This window comes from Nansenia antarctica, assembly GCF_963989245.1.
Source record: "Nansenia antarctica genome assembly, chromosome: 9".
NCBI classification, from domain to species: domain Eukaryota; kingdom Metazoa; phylum Chordata; class Actinopteri; order Argentiniformes; family Microstomatidae; genus Nansenia; species Nansenia antarctica.
In genome coordinates, this window is record NC_137679.1 from 44,207,779 (window position 1) to 44,230,278 (window position 22,500).

Genomic DNA, 22,500 nt, shown 5'->3' on the forward strand with positions numbered 1-22,500 from the left:
AAGAGGTTTACATTTGTCGGACTTCAATAGATTTTACCGGACAAAGACCGGTAATTACCGGTTAACGGAAACCCAGGGTTATGTATATAAATAAATATCGATAAATATATAGATATATACACAAGACTGGGAGCCCATCTCCCACCTATTCACACACACACACCCACACACCCACCCACCCACCCAGACTAGGAGCCTGTCTCTCTCTTGTGTTATTATGGGAGGCTGGCTGGTGATTATTGAGCCTCCTGAATTATTAAAGGGGGAGTCTGGGATTCAGACAACAACAAAGCCGGGTCCCCCCTGCTCCCCCCCCCCCCCCCCCTCCCTGGGCCATTTAGGCGTCCTATTCCACAATCAATGTTTATATCTATCATTCACTTAACGGTCTAAAATAGATGTACGGATCCCAAACTGGCACTTTAACACCAGAACAGCCGTGGGTGAGTAGAAAGGAATGTTTATATCTTTGCACTCCATCAAATTTCAGGACCCTCCTTTCATGACTTGTCCTAGATATGTGCGTTCTACCACCCAGTATCCTTACACTTTCTAAATCACCTCAGGATAAGCTAGTATGAAGCTATTTTGCTAGTTGTTCTGTGTAGGAGGCAGGCTAATTTACATGACGGCGCCAACTAGTGGTCGTTGTGTGTAAATAGCAGCTTCCCATTTGTAAAGACTATGGTCATTTGACCCCCGAGGCGGCTCTTCTAGTAGGTAAACAAGGCACGGCTGTTCTAGTGATAAAAGTGCTGAATAAAAGCTGTGCACCAGCGTGAGAGAGAGAGAGGAGGATAGAGAGGGAGAGAGAAGTATAGAGAGGAGGAGGGAGGGGGAGAGAGAAGGAGAGAGAAGGGAGAGACAGAGAGGAGGAGAGAGGAGTATAGAGAGGAGGAGAGGGAGAGAGGAGGAGAGGGAGAGAGGAGTATAGAGGGAGAGAGGAGTATAGAGAGGAGGAGAGGGAGAGAGAAGGAGAGAGGGAGAGAGCAGTATAGAGAGGAGGAGGGAGGGGGAGAGAGAAGGAGAGAGAAGGGAGAGACAGAGAGGAGGAGAGAGGGAGAGAGGAGTATAGAGAGGGGGGCCGAGAGAGAGGAGGATAGAGAGGAGGAGGGAGGGAGAGAGAGAGGGAGCGAGGATGAAAGAGAGGGGGGGAGAGAGAGAGGAGGAGAGAGGAGGAAAGAGAAAGGGAGGGAGAGAGGAGGAGAGAGAAAGGGAGGGAGAGAGGAGGAGAGCAAAGGATAGAGAGAGGAGAGAGAAAGGAGGAGAGAGAAAGGAGGAGAGAGAAAGGAGGAGAGAGAAAGGAGGAGAGAGAAAGGAGGAGAGAGAGTGCACAGAACCCAGACAGGTTTCTCTCCCTCAGATTCTGAGGAACCCGTTCTCTCCGTTCTCTCTGGTTCTCTCTGGTTCTCTCTGTTCTCTCCGTTCTCTCTGGTTCTCTCCGTTCTCTCCGTTCTCTCTGGTTCTCTCTGGTTCTCTCTGTTCTCTCCGTTCTCTCTGGTTCTCTCCGTTCTCTCCGTTCTCTCCGTTCTCTCCGTTCTCTCCGTTCTCTCCGTTCTCTCTGGTTCTCTCTGGTTCTCTCTGTTCTCTCCGTTCTCTCTGGTTCTCTCCGTTCTCTCTGGTTCTCTCCGTTCTCTCCGTTCTCTCCGTTCTCTCCGTTCTCTCCGTTCTCTCCGTTCTCTCCGTTCTCTCCGTTCTCTCCGTTCTCTCCGTTCTCTCTGGTTCTCTCCGTTCTCTCCGTTCTCTCCGTTCTCTCTGGTTCTCTCCGTTCTCTCTGGTTCTCTCCGTTCTCTCCGTTCTCTCCGTTCTCTCCGTTCTCTCTGAATACCGAGGTTCCAGCTCTGTGGAGGAAGTCAATTATAATCCCTGTGCCGAAAAAACCTCGTGCCATGGAGAATAATGACTTCCGCCCCATTGCTCTAACTTCCATTGTGATGAAATGTTTTGAACGATATGTACTGTCTCTGCTTAGAAAACACATTGACCCACTGCTAGATGTTTTTCAATTTGCCTATAAACAGAACCGTAGCATGGAGGATGCTATTCTCTATATCAGTGGTTCCCAACCGGGGGTACGCGGACCCCTAGGGGTACGTGAGGGGATTGCAGGGGGTACGTGGAAAGATTTGGAATTATAATTTATTTCCCCTTCCAAAAAAATAAATAAATACACAAGTCATTTCATAAACCTGTTGTTAAAATGGTACGCTGCAACTTAAGTTCCTCCCCGACAGGTGATGACTGTAACACAAGTGGTAGTCACGTCACATTTAAATCATGTTCACGATCATTTTCGCGCGCAAGTCAGCTAGGCCTGTCAGTTGGCAACCTACTGCAAAGATGGACAGATGGCTAAAACGACCAGCTACAGTAACGGTCAAGAAAACTGAGGCAAAAAAGAAAAAAGGACCCCGCTATTATCTGGAAACGTATGTTTTGTGGGGATTTACATGTACATCGGCTAATCCACCACAGCCACAGTGCTTTTTCTGCTGCGAAGTCCTGGCTAATAATTCAATGAAGCCATCCCATTTACAGCGACACCAGAGCACCAAACACCTAGCAACTGTTGGTAAAACTGACGACTTTTTCAAGCGAAACTGTCAGAGCTCAAGTCAAGTCAGGCTACACTGAAGGAAGCGGCAAGTGTGTCAAGCAAAGCACTGGAGGGCGTCCTATGCTGTTTCATTACTGGTGGCTAAGTAAAAAAAAAAACATGCAATCGCCGAAGATCTGATTTTGCCTGCCGCTATAATTTTGGCTAAAACTATGCTGGACAAGAAAGCAGCTGACGCGCTCAAGTTGGTACCATTATCAAACAATACCGTCTCCCGTCGGATTGATGATATGTCCATAAATATTGTCGGACAAGTGGTGGATCAAATGAAGCAAGCAGGTCAGTTCGCTTTGCAATTAGATGAAATGACCGACGTTAGTGGGGAGGCTCAGCTGCTGGCTTTTGTGCGTTATAAAGAAGAGTCGGACATAAATGAGCATATCTTGTTTTGCAAGACGCTGCCAGGAAAGACAACTGGCGAGGGAATGTTGTTTATTATTGACAGCTTCTTCAAAGACAACGATCGTGGAAATCCTGCAGTCACATCTGTACCGATGGAGCGGCAGCAATGACGGGTAAGGTGCGTGGGCTGCTTGGGCGTGTGATGAAGGTGAACCCCGAAATTAAGTGGATATACTGTATTATTCACCGGGAGGCACTCAGCAGCAAAAAGATGAGCCCCGAGTTAAGTGCAGTTATGGATGACGCAGTTAAGGTGATTAACTTCATTCAGTCCCGGCCAATGAACCACAGACTGTTTCAAACTCTTTGTCATGGCAGCGGGTCAGAGCATGAGCAGCTACTGCTTCACACAGACGTTTGCTGGCTGTCTCGTGGCAGTGTGTGTGTGTGTGTGTGTGTGTGTGTGTGTGTGTGTGTGTGATGAATGAATTAAACATTGAGGTGTTTGGCCAGGTGGCACATGTATTGGCCAATTAGCTCATGTAGTCTAATTTTGAATGGCAGTGTTTTGAAATGGCAAACATGTGACTATGTCAGATTGTTGTGTCTTAGGCAGAGAACCGTGTTAAGTGCATTTAAAAAGTGGCATTTTGAATAGCAAAATGTGTGTAAAGCAGAAAATGTGTTTAGAGTTTTGGAGACTTGAGAAGAGGTTTTGCTCTCTGTGTGTCAGTTTAAATAATTGTGCTATGCAGGTCATTTTATTGTGTTAGCAATTGGAAAAAACTGTAATAGAACACATTGGACGCGGTGGACAGATACAGTACATATAGTTAAAAGTCCCAGTGCTGTTATACTGTATATCCGCACTCATGGAATGCCTCTTGTCCAATCAAATGACTTGGTCGGAACTAACTGTTGTATAATAAATGTTATATTTGCAAGTTAGTGTTTAATTGAACATTTTTGGAAATAATCAACACGCATGAGTGAGGGGGTACTTCTGGCATGGCAAAACAGCTCAAGGGGTACACAAGACAAAAATGGTTGGGAACCACTGCTCTATATCACACATTCTGTATCCAAGCACCTCGAGAACAAAAAGGCCTATGCCCGAATTATGTTTGTTGACTTTAGTTCCGCCTTTAATACGGTACAACCCCACGTGCTCTTAGGAAAGCTCAAAGACATGGGTGTCAATAGTACTTTAATCAAATGGATCCATTCCTTCATGTTAGAAAGAGAACAGCAAGTGAAAGTCAATGGAACACTGTCAGTGACTAAACACTGCAGTACAGGTGTCCCCCAAGGTTGCGTTCTGTCTCCATATCTTTTCTCAGTATACACCAACGACTGTAAAAGTAACCACCCAAGCAACCATATCATAAAATATGCTGACGACACTGCAATTCTAAGTCTCCTTGATAAAGATACAGACCCCTCGGTGCTCCATGATGAGATTAATATATTCACTAAATGGTGCGACAGCAACCATCTCATCTTAAACCCCACCAAAACTCAGGAGGTTGTGTTAGACCCAAGGCAGGTAACTGACCATGAGCCTGTGGTCGTTAAAGACCAAACAATCATCCAGGTGCCCTCTTACAAGTACTTAGGTATTCAATTAGACAACCATCTCCGCTGGAATACACACTTAGACAGCTTATGTAACAAACTACAGCAGAGGCTTTATCACCTGAGGCGACTCAGACTTTATGGGGTGAGAAAGCAGATCATGAGAATTTTCTATCAGTCCATTGTTGAAAGTGTAATCAGATATTGATATGATGCGTTTTTGTGTGACTATATGCAAATGTTGTGTGCCTATCAAATATTGCAATACTCATTGTTTAACCTTAAACATATTTTAAGTGTGCCCACTCTCAGTAGTAAACAACATTCTTAGGAGCAGGCATATACCATATCAAGTAACAGTGAGACCAGTTTAACTCTAAGGACATAGGAGCCTTAGCCCAGTGGTCAGCCGCAGAGCAGAACAGCATGAACACAGCATAGCCATGTATGGGAACTAATGTCAGTATTGTAAGTTACGAGGTAAAAGCTATTTCCTCTCTGAGAACTGTATATAAGCTGTAACAAACATCATTACTTTGCTTGGCATCTCTTTATGCCACAGCCAGGCTCGGCACCAGCCATGTCGTAGCCATGCTTGAAGCTTGGACTTAACAGAGCATGCTGCCTTGGAAACATCTGTACATGGGAATGCAACCCAGATCTGCCTAATACAATGATTACGATTCAACCTTCTCTCTGAGTCATCAATATATAATTTCCGGCCACGTGACCAAGAAAGATCAATATATCAGATATGGAATAATTGTGTGGTTTGGCAACTTAACTGTACAACAAAAAAACAGACTAGTCAGCATTCACAAAACAGCTATGAAATTGTAGGTGAAAGAGACTATGTGATCCTAAATAAACTATATGAAAAAGCTGTCCTGGACAAGGCTAACAAGATAATCGCAGACCCCCAACATCCGCTCTCCACAGTATACGAAGTTCTCCCCCTAGGTAGAAGGCTTCGCATGCCAAGATGTAATTATAAAACTTAAAACTATCATTTGTCCCATTCTCCATTAAACTAATCAATTCTCTCAAGCAGAAACGATGATTAGGACATGATCACCAGCACCTGCACTTTATCTTAGACACCACTTGAAGGGCCATGTGCAATATTCGAAAACACCACTTGAAGGGTTATGTGCAATATATATTTATACCAAATGATGCCATGTCCAGGTGGAAACTGCTGCCAATCAATGTCACTCAATGTTTGTTGCTGTCCTGTTGTTTACTGTGTCTACTGTATGTTGTATGTATCGTCACTGTTGCACTTGAAGCATGAAAGTACCATGCCCAAGACAAATTTCCCCTCGGGGACAATAAAGTACAATCAATCAATCAATCTGGTTCTGGTTCTGGTTCCGGTACCTTTGATGACCTCCCCCCCGCCCGACTGGGCCTGCAGGAAGTGGTAGAGGGCGGAGGGCTGGTGGGCGGAGTCTACGCAGGCCTGGACGGCCAGCTGCAGGACCGTGTTCACCGGCGCCGGCCCGAAGTGGTCCGGGATCTGCTGGAGCTGCTTCCTGTCCAGGTGGGGGCCGCAGTCACCGTGCTTGTTCACGTACACACACACTGGAGGAGGGGGAGGGAGGGGGAGGAGGGGAGGGGAGGGGGAGGAGGGGAGGGGAGGGGAGGAGGGGGGGAGGGGGGGGGAAAGAGGAGGAGAGAGGAGGAGGAGGGGGGGGAGAGAGGAGGAGAGGGGGAGGGGGGAGAGGGAGAGAGAGGAGGGGGGGGATGGGGAGGTAGAGAGGAGGGGGGGAGATGGGAGGGGGGGGTGAGAGAGGAGAGGGGGTGAGAGAGGAGGGGGGGGTAGAGGAGAGGAGAGAGAGGATGATAGAGAGAGAGAGAGGCGGAGGAGGATAGAGAGGGAGAGAGGAGATGGATAGAGAGGGAGAGAGAGGAGGATAGAGAGGAGGATAGAGAGGAGGAGAGAGGAGAGGAGAGATCAGAGCTTTAATACATCTGTATGTCACTGGAACCCTGTATTTGGTGAGTCCAGGGGAGGCCGGCGGAGGTAGAAATCGGAGGACGGGCTCCTTGTAAGGCACAGGATGGGATGGTTCCTCATTACAACGAGCCCGTCCTCCGATTTCTACCTCCGCCGGCCTCCCCTGGTGCTAAGTGGCAGCAGTAGCAGCTGTATACCTGTGGAGGCCACTCCAGAGCCGTTGCTAAGGCCGTTGCTATCCTGCGCGCCCCCCAGCCTGGTCTCCGAGGACAGGGGCGGGGCCACCCGGGGTTTCCTCTGGAAGACAAAAAAACCAACAGATCACTTCCTGGTCTCAGCTGTGTCAACAGATCACTTCCTGCTCTCAGCTGGACCAACAGATCACTTCCTGCTCTCAGCTGGACCAACCAGGCTACATAGACAACACAACACTGTTCTAGACCCCCGACATTAACCCAGGTCTGATTTAGTTCTAGACCCTAGACCTGGGTTGGTTCTAGACCCGACATTAACCCAGGTCTACCTTGCTGCCGGGTTTGACTTAGTTCTAGACCCGACATTAACCCTAAGTCTTGGTGTGTGTTGGTTCTAGACCCCCTACATCAGTGGTTCTCAACCTTTTTTGGGCCAGCGCCCCCCTGTCCATTATCCAGGTCTCTTACTGCCCCCCATCAAAAAAAAGTAGGCTTATTTTCTTCCCTGAATATTAACGTTGACTAATATTCTGTCTTATATCATTTAAAAAGCATGTCAATGAATGCCAAACAATAGATTTGATTTAACTGGGCAGTTGGAATATCATTATCATTAGTTTACCAGAGAGCAGAAAAGCGAATGTGAATGTGAATAAAAATGCTGTTTCTGAGTGTTGAACAAACTTAGACAAGATCAGAGAATACAAACAGACTGCTACGGAACAGCAGCAATTTCACACATGTCCGATGCAGAACAAACAGTAGGCTGCAGAACTGTACATTACAACTAACATTGTTAGTTTTTTTAAGTGTGCTGGTGTTGCATTTCGCCAAATTGCTGTTTTATGATGCTAATATTTATTCATTTTTTATTGGACTTTGGGGCGGTGGTGTCACAATATGGCGGCAAACGCTAGGGGGCTATTATTTTAATATTTATTAGCATTCTAAGGTATTATTTTCATAAACTGACCACTTAGTTCGAATTTCTCATATCAAAACATATCAAAACTTAACAAAGTTCCAAAGTTCAGAGCTCTGCGCTCTGGGAGCGCTCAGAGATGGGTGCTCTGACTGAAAACACGGTTTTGTCCGAGCGAACTGACCGTTCGTGCATTTACGAACGTACCCGTAATAACACTGCTGACAGCTGATCAATCGCAAGCAGACAGAGTAGTGGTTTCCTATAGCAACAAAAGACGCTGACAGCTGTTCGGAGTGCTTATGTGTTCGTTTCCAGGACATCAGAGGAGCAACATATCACTAAAAAGCGATCGTATATTTTAGTTTGTAAACGTTAAGACGAACACATTGCAATGCTAACCTCAGAATGGCACAAGGGATAACATCCACAACAACACTTAACAGTAATACATTTATGTAATATACTGTGATGCAGGGGCGTGTCCAGGGGGGGGCCAGGGGTGGCCCGTGCCACCCCTGAAATCTGATTGGCCACCCTAGGTGCCACCCTGATTGATTGGCTATCTGCCTAGTCACTCAGAGCAGAGGCCACTTCGCACCACGAGACAAACTTTTCGAACAGAACACCTTTTTGATCAGCGGTGAGGTTTGATTGATTGATTGAAAACTTTATTAGAATGTTTGCAGAAGTAGGTACATGAAAGTACATATGGCAGGTGTGCTGGTCTTGGCGCTCCTGAAGAAATGTGAGTACCATTAATGGTTAGACTTTTGCATAGCTACATATAGGCTACGGTGTTGTGCTAGTGGTTAAAACGTTTTAGCTGTAACATTATATTTTGTAGTAGGCTACTCTGGTCTCTCATCATCCGATCTCAGCTTGCTAGTAAACCTGTCGTCGAAATGCTAGCTAATGCTAACGTTAGGCTATAGGCTAGGTAACGTCAGCTATATACATTTGAATGCTTGAGTATGTTTTGTTTGTGTATTGTGCAAGTTATAAAGTGACATGTGTTATGTGATGGTTAATGTTACAGTATGAAAAGAAATCAGAGCATTCAGGGTTTCTTCCAAAGAAAAAACCCCAAAAGGACAGAGCCGCAGGACAGAGCAGCCAGAGCTAATGTTAGTCAGTCAGAGGATGAGAGCCAGCTGGAGGATGTAGACCCAGTTAGCCCACAGCAAGAGCCTCCAGCTTCTGCTGTACACATGGGTATGTATGTAACATTCTGATAGCTCCAGATGTATTTTTAGTAAGCACTTATTTGATAACCGTGATAATGTAACATTGTGATTAATTGCTATACATTTAAACTAAAGCCGAATCTTGTCGATTAAGCCTGTAGGGGTATTCATATTGTATTCATTTGAGTTTGGTAGCTAACATCGGCCTACTTACAAAAAAGGCTGATTTTGTCATTATGACCATTTCTGTGATTTTGTAGAGTCAAACAAGGATACTGATGATGAAGGCTGCACATCAGCTTCACCTGCACATCAGGGTATGTTGTACAGTATACAATACATACAATATAAGCCATCTACTTCTCTGCTTTCAGGTTGTTATGAATACAACTATTACTACTATTACTATTACTACTACTATTAAATTGATACAACTATTACAATTCCTGCATTGCTTTTTTCAATTACCTGTTTACTTCAGTAGATGTGGCTTTGAATTTCTCGTAATCTGATTTCATTATTTGCCAAAACCAAGTTTACAATGGCAGCTTCCTGTACCCCGGTGAACATTTGGCATTTTTTCCCCCACAGTAGAGTAAATTGTACAGGAAACTTGAAACTTTACAGTTAAGAGAAGCAATTAGAAAAAATTGTAAGAGAAAGAAAGGAGAGGCAGCTAGTTTTTTATGTTAATGTAACATATGTTTAAGAATTATTGTTTTTCCTTGTACCTGTACAGTGTACAGTGTTTTTTGTTTTGTTTTGTGTTACAATTGGAGTGCCTGCATGTTATAGTGTGTTATATGCTGGTTTGTTTAAAGAATAAAAAACATCTGAGTTTAATATTACATTTGTATGGAGCCACTCTGTTGTGTTGTGATTGGTAGCACTGGGACTTTTAAACAGGGATTGTTATTTTAGGGTGTGTTCTCACTAGAACATTTGCTTCACTTGGAATCAGAGTTTAGGATGAAATTCGCTTTGCTCTGCGTTGTTTGGAGCTGTGAGAACGCACATTCGAAGTCACTCCCGGAGCAAACAACCAACACATGCTCCGGCGCTTGAAAAGGGTGGTTTCGCTCCGGTTAGAAACGACGCATCGAGGCTGTCCATAGGAAAACAACAGTGCATGCGTGTTGATCTGGATAAGAGCGGGACGAACGGGCAGTTTTCTATTTTCCTGACCAATCAACTACCACATCTGTTGCTTCAATTGCCTATGTTACTTTGTTTACATAAAGGGCTGTGAGAACGCAAATCAGAAATAATTTATGCAACAATGTTGCAAACTTATCCGCTTGCTCTGGGTCATGATTCAGATTTTCATGTAAGAACATGACCTTAGTAGCCCAATTAAAGTATACAATGGGGAGTGGAGACAGAAATGGTAATAAAAAGCACAAAATGGTGTGTACAAATTCACCAGAATGCAGGGAATTAAGTGTTAAATTCTCAAAATTGTGCCACCCATGCATAACAAGGTGCCCCACCTGGGCCACCCCAGTGAAAAAGGTCTGGACACGCCACTGCTGTGATGAACCTGCGAGGGGAGGGGACATTCGTAGCTGATTTCTCTAGGTTCGATTATTGGTAAGCGAGAGAGCTTTCCGGACTACGATCGCTTTTTGAGATAGGTTGTTCCTGCTGTGATGTTCTGGTATGGTGGTATGGTATTAGCACTAATTGTAACTAAATTAAATAAGCTGTATTGAAATGAAGCGAATAAAGTGAATGCGTAAGCGCAGAGGGTAGTGTGTATACGCGGGGAGTGAGTATTTGGCACGACAGGCTTACGTCACCGGCGTTAAGGGAGGTCGACACAGAGTGTATTAAGCACGTATTTATTAAGTTTCACAGGCTAGTCAATGTCACAGGCGTGCTGGAGAGAGAGATGATCCAAAATAATAATAATAATAATGTCCGCTCGAACTCCGCTGGCGCGCGGCCGCTCCTGCGCGTCCCGCCCGCGAATTTGCGGAACCTAGGATGGTAGGGGAAGGTAGCAATACCGCTACCTGATTGGTTGGCGAAGCACTCGTGAAGAGCCCCCTCATTGGCTGGCGACTGAGTGAGTGCTTCGCCAACCAATCAGGTAGCGGTATTGCCCTACCTTCCCTGCTTCGCCAACCAATCAGGTAGCGGTATTGCCCTACCTTCCCCTACCATCCTAGGTTCCGCAAATTCGCGTCCCGCCCAGCTGTTCCTCTTCCGGGATAGTTCTCCGCGGTGTCTCCGCTACACACACCCTTTCAGGATCTGCTGCTGCTGCTGCTGCTGCTGCTGCTGCTGCTGTGGCTCTCTCTCTCTCTCTCTCTCTCTCTCTCTCTCTCTCTCTCTCTCTCTCTCTCTCTCTCTCTCTCTCTCTCTCTCTCGCTCTCGCTCTCGCTCTCTCTCTCTCTCACCACTTAATGCGCGAACGCCCCCCAAGAACACCTCAACGCCCCCCTTTTAAAAATATCTGTTCCAGCGCCCCCCGATGTTGTCTGAACGCCCCCGTTGAGAAACGATGCCCTACATGAACCCTAAGTCTGGTGTGTGTTGGTTCTAGACCCCCTACATGAACCCTAAGTCTGGTGTGTGTTGGTTCTAGACCCCTCCTACCTTGCTGCCGGGTTTGGGGCCTCTCTTCTTGTGCGGCCGGGGGGCCAGCTGGGCCCTGGAGGCGGAGCCGGGGGCGGAGCCGTTCACGGCGGCGGCAGCGGCGGCCTCGGCCGCGGCCTTCAGCAGGGCGATGGTCTGGCTCTTGGGCCGACGGCCCCGCACGCCCTTCCTGACGGGCAGCGGGGGCAGCGGGTGGGGCAGGCGGTAGGACGACTGCATGGAGCGGCGGGTGGGGGCCGGGGGGGCGGAGACGGGCGCGAGGAGGGCGCCGGGGAGGGTGACTGCAACAACACAAGACAGAAGACACCAAGGACCAATCAGAGAGGAGCGCAGACAGGCGGACACACACACACCACGGACACACCACGTGACCTTGTGACCTCGTGACCTCGCGCACGATAGGAAGCTACACGATAGGAAGCTACACGATAGGAACAACAAGTTATCAGGTATTATACTAACAACAACAACAACAACAACTAGACAGGGACAATTCCTGTGGAATTTGTGAAGTGTGCTTGCCCCTCACAGCCAGTAGGGGGCAGGTCAGTGGCCTCTGCACCCGGGCCTCTCCCCCCCCGGCGAAGACCACGTTTCTCTAGCTCACCCAGGGGCCGAGTTGTGGGATTCTGGTGTGTGTAGCTAGCTCCCCTGCACCCCCCTACTGCAAGCACACATAATAAAGTGACAATAGAGTAATATAATAAAATAAAACAGACATCTGAACACTATGAAACATTGTATACAGTAAGAACAGACCAGTGTGATTTAACATACCCTAGTCTGACTCTTGTACAGTGTTATTCCAGCAGACAGAAAATATCTCCTACAGCTCCTTAGTGCAGCGTGGTTGTAAAGATCTCCTATAGCGCTCCTTAGTGCAGCGTGGTTGTAAAGATCTCCTATAGCGCTCCTTAGTGCAGCGTGGTTGTAAAGATCTCCTATAGCGCTCCTTAGTGCAGCGTGGTTGTAAAGATCTCCTATAGCGCTCCTTAGTGCAGCGTGGTTGTAGTAGTAATCTGTTGCTAAAGAGGCTTCTCTGCTCTGCCACAGTGTCGTGTCGGGGATGGGAGGGAGTGTCCATGACAAGCACACCACCACCGCATACAGGTAAGTTATCAGGTATTAAGGAACTAAGTTATCAGGTATTATACGTAAAAGTATAGCATAGCATGTAATTTCTTTCATGGTGTTACGGCATTCAGATGTTTCTACTGGATACAGACACTCACACACACACACTCACGCACACACACACACGCACACACACACACGCACACACACACACGCACACACACACACACACTCACACACACACGCACACAAATCAATCAGCGTTCCAATGCGCATTAAGGACTCTGCGGAGGTGAGGCCGGTCTGCAGAGATCAAACAGAGACATGGAGAGACCTTTGATCTTCTCTCTCTGAAGCCCCTCTGTCCCCAAGCCTCCCTCAGCATCCCCTGGCCTCCCCCAGCCTCCCTTGTCTCCTCCAGCCTCCCTCAGCCTCCCCCAGCCTCCCTCAGCCTATCCCAGCCTCCCCCAGCCTCCTCCAGCCTCACCCAGCCTCCCCCAGCCTCACCCAGCCTCCCCTAGTCTCCCTCAGCCTCCCCTGGCCTCCCTCAGCCTCCCACAGCCTCCCCTGGCCTCCCCCAGCCTTCCTAACCTCCCTCAGCCTCCCTCAGCCTCCACCACAGAGGAAGATGTGACCAGAGTCTGACATGTCCTTTGTCCTGGCCCCTCCCCCCAGGCAGTCTCAAGGTTAGAGGTCGTCGTCAGCCCCCCCCCCACACACACACCCACACACCCACACACACACACACACACACACACACACTCACTCATGTGAGCAGGTACAGTTTTTTTTTCTTTTAGCTGTTTACCAAAACATATTCAAGTTACAGTTGTATATAATATGTGCTTAAAGTGCAGACTCTCAGCTTTAATGTGAGGGTATTCACATCTGAGTTGGAGGAAGGGTTTAGGACTTACAGCTCTTTAATGTGTAGCTGCCTCTTTTCCAAGGGATCAAAAGTAATGTAAAGTAAGACAATTGACTCAAAAGCTGTTTCTTTATCAGTTAAGCAGGTAAAAGGTCTGAGTTGATTCCAAGTGGGGCATTTGCATGTGGAAGCTGTTGCTGTGAACGGCACAAAGGAGCTCTCAATGCAAGTGAAACAGGCTGCAAAAACAAACAAAAAATCCATCAGAGAGATAGCGGGAACGTTAGGAGTGGCATGGAAGACAAGAGTGGTGGATGATCACAGGATGATCACAGGATCCTTTACATGGTAAAGAAAAACCCCTTCACACCATCCAGCCAAGTGAAGAACAGTCTCCAGGAGGTAGGCATATCATTATCCAAGTGTACCATAAAGAGAAGACTTCACAAGAGCAATTACAGAGGGTTCACCACAAGGTGCAAGCCATTCATAAGCCTCAAGACAAGAAAGGCCAAATTAGACTTTGCCAAAAAACATTTTTAAAAACAGCCCAGTTCTGGAACAGCATTCCTTAGACAGATGAAACTAAGATCAACCTGTACCAGAATGATGGGAAGAAAAAAGTATGGAGAACGGCTCATGATCCGACACATACCACATCATCTGTAAAACACGGTGGAGGCAGTGTGATGGCCAGTACAGATGGGCAATGACCCAAAACATACTGCGTAAGCAACCTAGGAGTTTTTTATGGCAAAAAAGTGAAATATTCTGCAATGGCCGAGTCAATCACCTGATCTCAACCCAAACAAGTGTGTATTTCACTTGCTGAAGACAAAACTAAAGGCAGAAAGACCCACGAACAAACAACAACTGAAGACAGCTGCAGTAAAGGCCTGGCAAAGCATCACAAAGGAGGAAACCCAGCATTTGGTGATGTCCATGGGTTCCAGACTTCAGGCAGTCATTGCCTGCAAAGGATTCTCGACAAAGTATTAAAAATGAACGTTTTATTTATAATTATGTTAATTTGTCCAATTACTTTTGAGCCCCTGAAAATAGGGAGCCGTCTATAAAAATGGTTGCAATTCCTAAATGTTTCATACAATAGTTTTGTTCAAACCTTTGAATACTGAATACCTTTGAACTGAAAGTCTGCACTTCAATTGCAACTTGATCATTTAAAATCCATTGTGGTGGCGTACAGAGCCAAAATTATAGAAATTGTTCCACTGTCCAATTATTTCTGGACTGTTAAACTGCAGTGAGGTGTGAGGTGTGTGTATGAGTGTGCGCGCGCGCGCGTGTGTGTGTGTGTGTGTGTGTGTGTGTCAAGGCTACAACGCTAACACAACCATCACTCTCCATCCTAAAATCCCTTGTTTGAAAAGTCTCCTGCTCTTTGTTGAAAGAAACTTCTAGAGAATGAGAGAGAGATATACGACCCTGGAGAGAAAGCGCAGGGCTGCTGGTTCAGACGGCTTTGATACAAATTACCTGTGAGAACTAATTAGTTCTGTTCTGTCAGACGGCCGCCAACGCACGCCTGCTAATCCCACCATGCAGGACGGAGCTAATCACACACTAAACAACCCTATCACACACTAAACAACCCTATCACACACTAAACAACCCTGTAAACAACCCTATCACATAGGGATGCTCCGATTTATCGGCCACCGATTTAAATCGGCCGATTTCACTCCAAATGACTCGATCGGTGATCGGCAAAAATGGCCGATCGCAAAAACCGATCTTTTTTTTTTTTTTTCCTGGGGAAGACAGATAACTGAACAGAAAACATAGGAGGACGTAACAGTATGTAAACCATGAAGGCCACGTTTATGATGTCTTTTATACAGCCATATCGACTGACTTGGGCTTCAGGCCCTAACTGGGTGATAGGTCAGACCTTTACTATGCCATAAAAATGGGTCTGCGTTTGCTTGGTGCCTAATGGATCAAAACTTTTGTCTAAAAAGCAAAAAATATTTAGGCTATCCAGTCAGTTATGTATTTAAAAAAAAATCGGTATCGGTATCGGTATCGGTTGATCTTGAGGAAACAAATCGGTGATCGGTATCGGCCCCAAAAATCCAGATCGGAGCATCCCTACTATCACACACTAAACAACCCTATCACACACTAGACAACCCTATCACACACTAAACAACTATATCACACACTAAACAACCCTATCACACACTAAACAACCCTACCACACACTAAACAACCCTATCACACACTAAACAACCCTGTAAACAACCCTACCACACACTAAACAACCATATCACACACTAAACAACCCTGTAAACAACCCTATCACACACTAGACAACCCTATCACACACTAGACAACCCTATCACACACTAGACCTGCATGCGGCTCTTTTGCCCATCTTCAGTGGCTCCCTGTGGCTTTGACCACAAATGGAAATTAACAACGATTATTTATTTTTTACGTTGCCGCGTCTCTCTCCTTGAACTACAACTCCCTGTTTACGCTGTAATGTTGTACGAGGGCCAATAGGATTCGGATATGTTGGCACATTACACTAGTATTATACATTTTGACTGGACCCAACATGAGACTGGATGTGACAGGTTTTTTTCAAGAGTAGACCTATATCCACAGGGATTGACGAAGTACTGCGGCAGGCAAAGCAAGAAACTATCCACATTGTCTACAACTTGATTTATATACAGACATCGGCGACGCACATCGATGAACGGGAGCTTCCCAGTGAGCGCTATTTGCCTACTTTTAAATGCAAAAAGAGGCTTGTCTTTAGCTCAAACCGTTTCCGAATTATGAACTTCTAAAGAAGGTATGATATTTGGGAGCGCCGGCGTTCCTGTGTGTCTGAGAGGGTTTAACTTAAAATAGTGAAAAGAGGACGAGGGAGGCTAGTTTTCATTTGGTACTGTAGTCTACAGTCTGTAGATTTGTCTATTTTTTGGCTGACGATCTCTTGGTTTGCTCACTTCCTCCGGATGAAATTACAAACGTATCCATATTTTTTCTCAGGCTAGTATAGCCAGATAAAAGTATCAACCCACCTGTTAAAAGGCACCAGAATACACGAAATTGCATCTACTCTGTTAAAAAAAATTGGGGGGGAACCCCCCAGACCCCCTTTACGCTATCCTAGTGTTTCACTTTTGTAAAGCACAATACGTTTGCATTCGGTTGTATGCATATGTGCTAAGGCTTATGTATTTCTAGCCTACTTAGTAATTTTGATAGTAGGCTAATATTATAGCTTATATAGACACTTACAGCATGTGTTGCCTTCATTAAAGGCTTATACTGTATAAGGCTTTACATTTTTTTGCGGCTCCAGACAGATTCGTTTTTTTGTTTTTTGGTCCAATATGGCTCTTTCAACATTCAAGGTTGCCGACCCCTGCACTAGACAACCCTATCACACACTAAACAACCCTATCACACACTAGACAACCCTATCACACACTAAACAACCCTATCACACACTAAACAACCCTATCACACACTAAACAACCCTGTAAACAACCCTATCACACACTAAACAACCCTGTAAACAACCCTATCACACACTAAACAACCCTATCACACACTAAACAACCCTATCACACACTAAACAACCCTATCACACACTAAACAACCCTATCACACACTAAACAACCCTGTAAACAACCCTATCACACACTAAACAACCCTGTAAACAACCCTATCACACACTAAACAACCATATCACACACTAAACAACCCTATTAATCGGACATTATCCTTCAAACAACACCTGGAAGAAGTCAAGGCCAAAGTGACATCCAGGGCCGCGCTGATCCGCCGCCTTGCTGGTACAACCTGGGGAGCCTCCGCTAAGACGCTAAGAATATCCACCCAAGCCCTGGTCTTCTCTGCAGCGGAATACTGCGCCCCAGTCTGGAGCAGAAGCCCTCATGCGAGAAAGGTCGACGTGGCTATCAATACCTCCCTCAGAATAATTACTGGATGCTTGAAGCCTACCCCTGTGTCCCTCTTGCCAGTCCTCGCGGGAATAGCACCGGCCGGCCTCCGACGGGAGGCTGCCACCCTCGCCCTGGCCAGGAAGGCACAAAAGCATGACTGGCACATCCTGCACAACACCATACACCACCATAACACCAGCACCTCCAAGCCGACTCAAGACCCGCCACCCTTACAACAAGGCAGCACAAGCCATGCTCAACTCCACCTCTGAGGACATCTCCAGAGATGCATGGTTGGCAGCAGCTTGGAAGCAGGAGTGGGAGTCAGCCGGGCCCTCCCGAATCCACCGCTACATCTGGGACCCAGGAGATGGCGCCATTGGAGGAGACGACCTACCACGCCGGCAATGGACCACACTGAACCGTCTACGAACTGGTGTCGGTCGCTTTAAAACATCAATGAAGGCGTGGGGCCTGGCGGACAGTGCGGCATGCGAGTGCGGTGACCCAGAGCAGACCGCCGACCACATAATCACCATCTGCCCCTTATATAGACCACCCTCAGAAGCCAGCCTCTTCGACCTAGAACCAGAGATGCGGGCATGGCTACGCGACACCGAGTTGGACCTCTGACGTTACACGAAAGAAGAACCCTATTACACACTAAACAATCCTATCACACACTAAACAACCCTATCACACACTAAACAACCCTATCACACACTAAACAACCCTATTACACACTAAACAACCCTATCACACACTAAACAACCCTATCACACACTAAACAACCCTATCACACACTAAACAACCCTGTAAACAACCCTATCACACACTAGACAACCATATCACACACTAAACAACCCTATCACACACTAAACAACCCTATCACACACTAACGTAAACACTACAGGACAATGTACAGTAACTCTCACCTACTCTATAAATCTACCAGCCCAACACACACACAGACAGACACACACTGACACACACACAGACAGACACATGCATACAGACACACACAGACTGATACACTGACACACACTGACACACAGACACACACACACAGGCAGACACACACACACACACACACACACACACCAATCAGAAACAGTTCGAACTATTGCCGTCAGGGAAACAGTACCGAAGTCTCGCGGCTAAAACCCAGAGGACGTCAAACAGCTAAAACCCAGCGGACGTCAAACAGCTAAAACCCAGAGGACGTCAAACAGCTAAAACCCAGAGGACGTCAAACAGCTAAAACCCAGAGGACGTCAAACAGCTACTTCCCCCAAACAATCAGGCTCCTGGGGAAATACACTGGGAGGGTGCAAGGGTCTGCCACCCCCCAACCAACCCCACACACACTACAAACATGAACATATTATTACACTATTATAACTACTTGCTGCTACACACACATACTGGACTAGTTAACTAGCGTAGTGTGTTATATTACAGTATTATAACTACTACATACTGGCCTAGTTAACTAGCGTAGTGTGTTATATTATATGACATGTCCTGGTGTCTGGCAGGTCTGAGCAGCTTCATTAAGCTGCTAGTTAACAGGTGAGTGATGAGGAGACATACAGGTCTAGTTAACAGATGAGTGATGAGGAGACATACAGGTCTAGTTAACAGATGAGTGATGAGGAGACATACAGGTCTAGTTAACAGGTGAGTGATGAGGAGACATACAGGTCTAGTTAACAGGTGAGTGATGAGGAGACATACAGGTCTAGTTAACAGATGAGTGATGAGGAGACATACAGGTCTAGTTAACAGGTGAGTGATGAGGAGACATACAGGTCTAGTTAACAGATGAGTGATGAGGAGACATACAGGTCTAGTTAACAGATGAGTGATGAGGAGACATACAGGTCTAGTTAACAGGTGAGTGATGAGGAGACATACAGGTCTAGTTAACAGGTGAGTGATGAGGAGACATACAGGTCTAGTTAACAGATGAGTGATGAGGAGACATACAGGTCTGGTCTGTTACACAGGAGGGACGGCTCACTCACCAGGGCACACACACACACACACACACACACACACAGGGCACACACACACACACACACACACACACAGGGCACACACACACACACACACAGGGCACACACACGCACACACACACACACACACACACACACACACACACACACACACACACACACACTTCCACAGTCACACATCCAAAACATAGGGCCAGGCACACACACACACACACACACACACACACACCAAACTCTACAAGACTGCATAAAGAGTAACAGTGTAACTAAAACACTCAAAAGAGTCACTCTCTATTCAACTCTCCTGGTGTAAAGAGTCACTCTCTATTCAACTCTCCTGGTGTAAAGTCAAGTCAAAGTCAAAAGTCACTTTATTGTTCCATCACTGGGAAATGTGTATTGGGCTTGCACCCCACAGCAGCCAACAAAGAGCAACAGACAATACAGAATATTAGCACACAAACAGAAGGCGGACCTGATTAAAACAAGAGTGGAAACAAAATGATAAGCAAGATAAGTTACATTCAGAGTCACTCTCTATTCAACTCTCCTGGTGTAAAGAGTCAGTCTCTATTCAACTCTCCTGGTATAAAGAGTCAGTCTCTATTCAACTCTCCTGGTGTAAAGAGTCACTCTCTATTCAACTCTCCTGGTGTAAAGAGTCAGTCTCTATTCAACTCTCCTGGTGTAAAGAGTCACTCTCTATTCAACTCTCCTGGTGTAAAGAGTCAGTCTCTATTCAGCTCTCCTGGTGTAAAGAGTCAGTCTCTATTCAGCTCTCCTGGTGTAAAGAGTCAGTCTCTATTCAGCTCTCCTGGTGTAATAAGGCATATGGAGTTAATCAGAACAGCGTAATTCCACTGTGACCCAGTGACCTGCGCTGGCCGGGCCCGGAGGCAGTGTGTGTGTGTGTGTGTGAGTGTGTGTGTGTGTGTGCTGACTGGGGGTTGGGGCCCTACAGGGCACCGCTCGCCTCAGTTCCCTCCTAATTACCCCCCCCCCCACCACACACACCCCCCCACACCCCCACACACACACACAGGCACACACACAGAGACTTGAGTCTTTGTATTGGCTGTAACACAGCGGTGTTCTGGTGTGTCTCTCTCTGGTTCTGCTGTCAGGCTGAGCCTCTCTGGCCTAGGGTGGGTAAGAACCAGACCAGAACCAGACCAGACCAGACCCAGACCAGACCCAGACCAGACCAGACCAGACCAGGACCAGACCCAGACCAGACCCAGACCCAGACCAGACCAGACCCAGACCAGACCAAACCCAGACCAGACCAGGCCAGACCCAGACCAGACCAGGCCAAACCAGGACCAGACCCAGACCAGACTCAGACCAGACCAAACCAGGACCAGACCCAGACCAGACTCAGACCAGACCAGGACCAGACCCAGACCAGACCAGGACCAGACCAGGACCAGACCAGGACCAGACCAGGACCAGACCCAGACCAGACTAGACCAGACCCAGACCAGACCAGACCAAACCCAGATCAGACACGTTGTGTCATGTTATCTGTTGTTAACTCTGTGTTCTATGTGTCATGTTATCTGTTGTTAACTCTGTGTTCTATGTGCTCATGTTATCTGTTGTTAACTCTGTGTTCTATGTGTCATGTTATCTGTTGTTAACTCTGTGTTCTATGTACTCATGTTATCTGTTGTTAACTCTGTGTTTTATGTGTCTCATGTTATCTGTTGTTAACCCTGTGTTCTATGTGTCATGTTATCTGTTGTTAACTCTGTGTTCTATGTGTCATGTTATCTGTTGTTAACTCTGTGTTCTATGTGCTCATGTTATCTGTTGTTAACTCTGTGTTCTATGTGTCTCATGTTATCTGTTGTTAACTCTGTGTTCTATGTGTCATGTTATCTGTTGTTAACTCTGTGTTCTATGTCTCATGTTATCTGTTGTTAACTCTGTGTTTTCTGTTTTCCCCATATTATATTGTCAGCGTCTTTGAGCCCCGGAAAAGCGCTATACAAAAACAATGAATTATGATTATGAATTACTGTGTCAAGCATGGGGAATATTCTGACTATACTAACACACCCTCAGACTCAGACATCTTTCAACATGGTCCAGAAGTTCCTCCATGGCTAGAATGTATTATAGATCATGGTCCACGCGTTTAACATGTGGGTCAGTACTTCCAGGACGGAAAGTAATGGTCTCTTTGGCTTAAATAATATATTTAGATAGATACAAAATAAAATAAATATATAAAATGTATCAGGCCGTTTGCATGGTCTGGCACACACAACATCAAAACCATCTTAACACATATGGGGCATTGTGTTAAAAGCAAGGCACTTAAACGCACAAATAAACTATTAAATATCATTTTAGCGCCTATAAATAATTACTAGCCTATATGGACACTATCTGTTGAGCTTGACTTATTGATCGCCCTCTGCACCAGCTTGTTTAAACCAGACAGACCTGAAACAGCCCTAACCCTAACCAACAAAGTCTGTCAGATAGAACAATAAAAGTCGAATTAAACAACAATCTACAATGTCTGCAGTTTATAAACAACAATCTACAATGTCTGCAGTTTATAAACAACAATCTACAATGTCTGCAGTTTATAAACAACAGTCTACAATGTCTGCAGTTTATAAACAACAATCTACAATGTCTGCAGTTTATAAACAACAGTCTACAATGTCTGCAGTTTATAAACAACAATCTACAATGTCTGCAGTTTATAAACAACAGCTGAACGACCAGAGCAACAAAGAGTCGAGGGGAGATCCCCTCCATGCTGAAACTGTCACCGGGACCACCGGGACCCACCAGGACCACCGAAGCTTACCGGGACCACCGAAGCTCACCGGGACCCACCAGGACCACCGAAGCTCACCGGGACCACCGTGAGAACCACTGAGGTGTATTTACATGCTAAAGGAGACAGAGATAGCGGTACCGGGGGAGAGGAGACCGACAGCGGGGAGACAGAGAGAGAGAGACAGAGATAGCGGTAGCTACGTACCGGGGAGACAGAGATCGGGGTACGGGGAGGAGAGACAGATAGCGGGAGTTATAAACACACTCACCGGTGACACCCGGAACACCCGGAACAGAGACAGAGTTTCAGCCCGGCAGCAGCAGGTAGTACCGTCCACAACACCCGTCTTTACTGTTAGTCCTCTCTCCCTGTGGGTTTCTTTCGCTTTCTCT

General features: G+C 46.4%; 1 protein-coding gene across 1 annotated transcript in view; it reads right to left on the minus strand.

Moving 5' to 3' along the window:
* Positions 1–22,500, minus strand: part of scml2 (Scm polycomb group protein like 2) — a gene marked incomplete at its 3' end in the record, with an annotated part of 54,575 nt that overhangs the window by 9,590 nt on the left and 22,485 nt on the right. Inside the window, exons 5-7 of the mRNA XM_080539819.1 lie at positions 11,399–11,679; positions 6,692–6,791; positions 5,915–6,118 (exon numbers count right to left, since the gene is read on the minus strand). Of these exons, the coding sequence (XP_080395945.1) occupies positions 5,915–6,118; positions 6,692–6,791; positions 11,399–11,679 (585 nt within the window). The remainder of the gene's footprint in view (positions 1–5,914; positions 6,119–6,691; positions 6,792–11,398; positions 11,680–22,500) is intronic.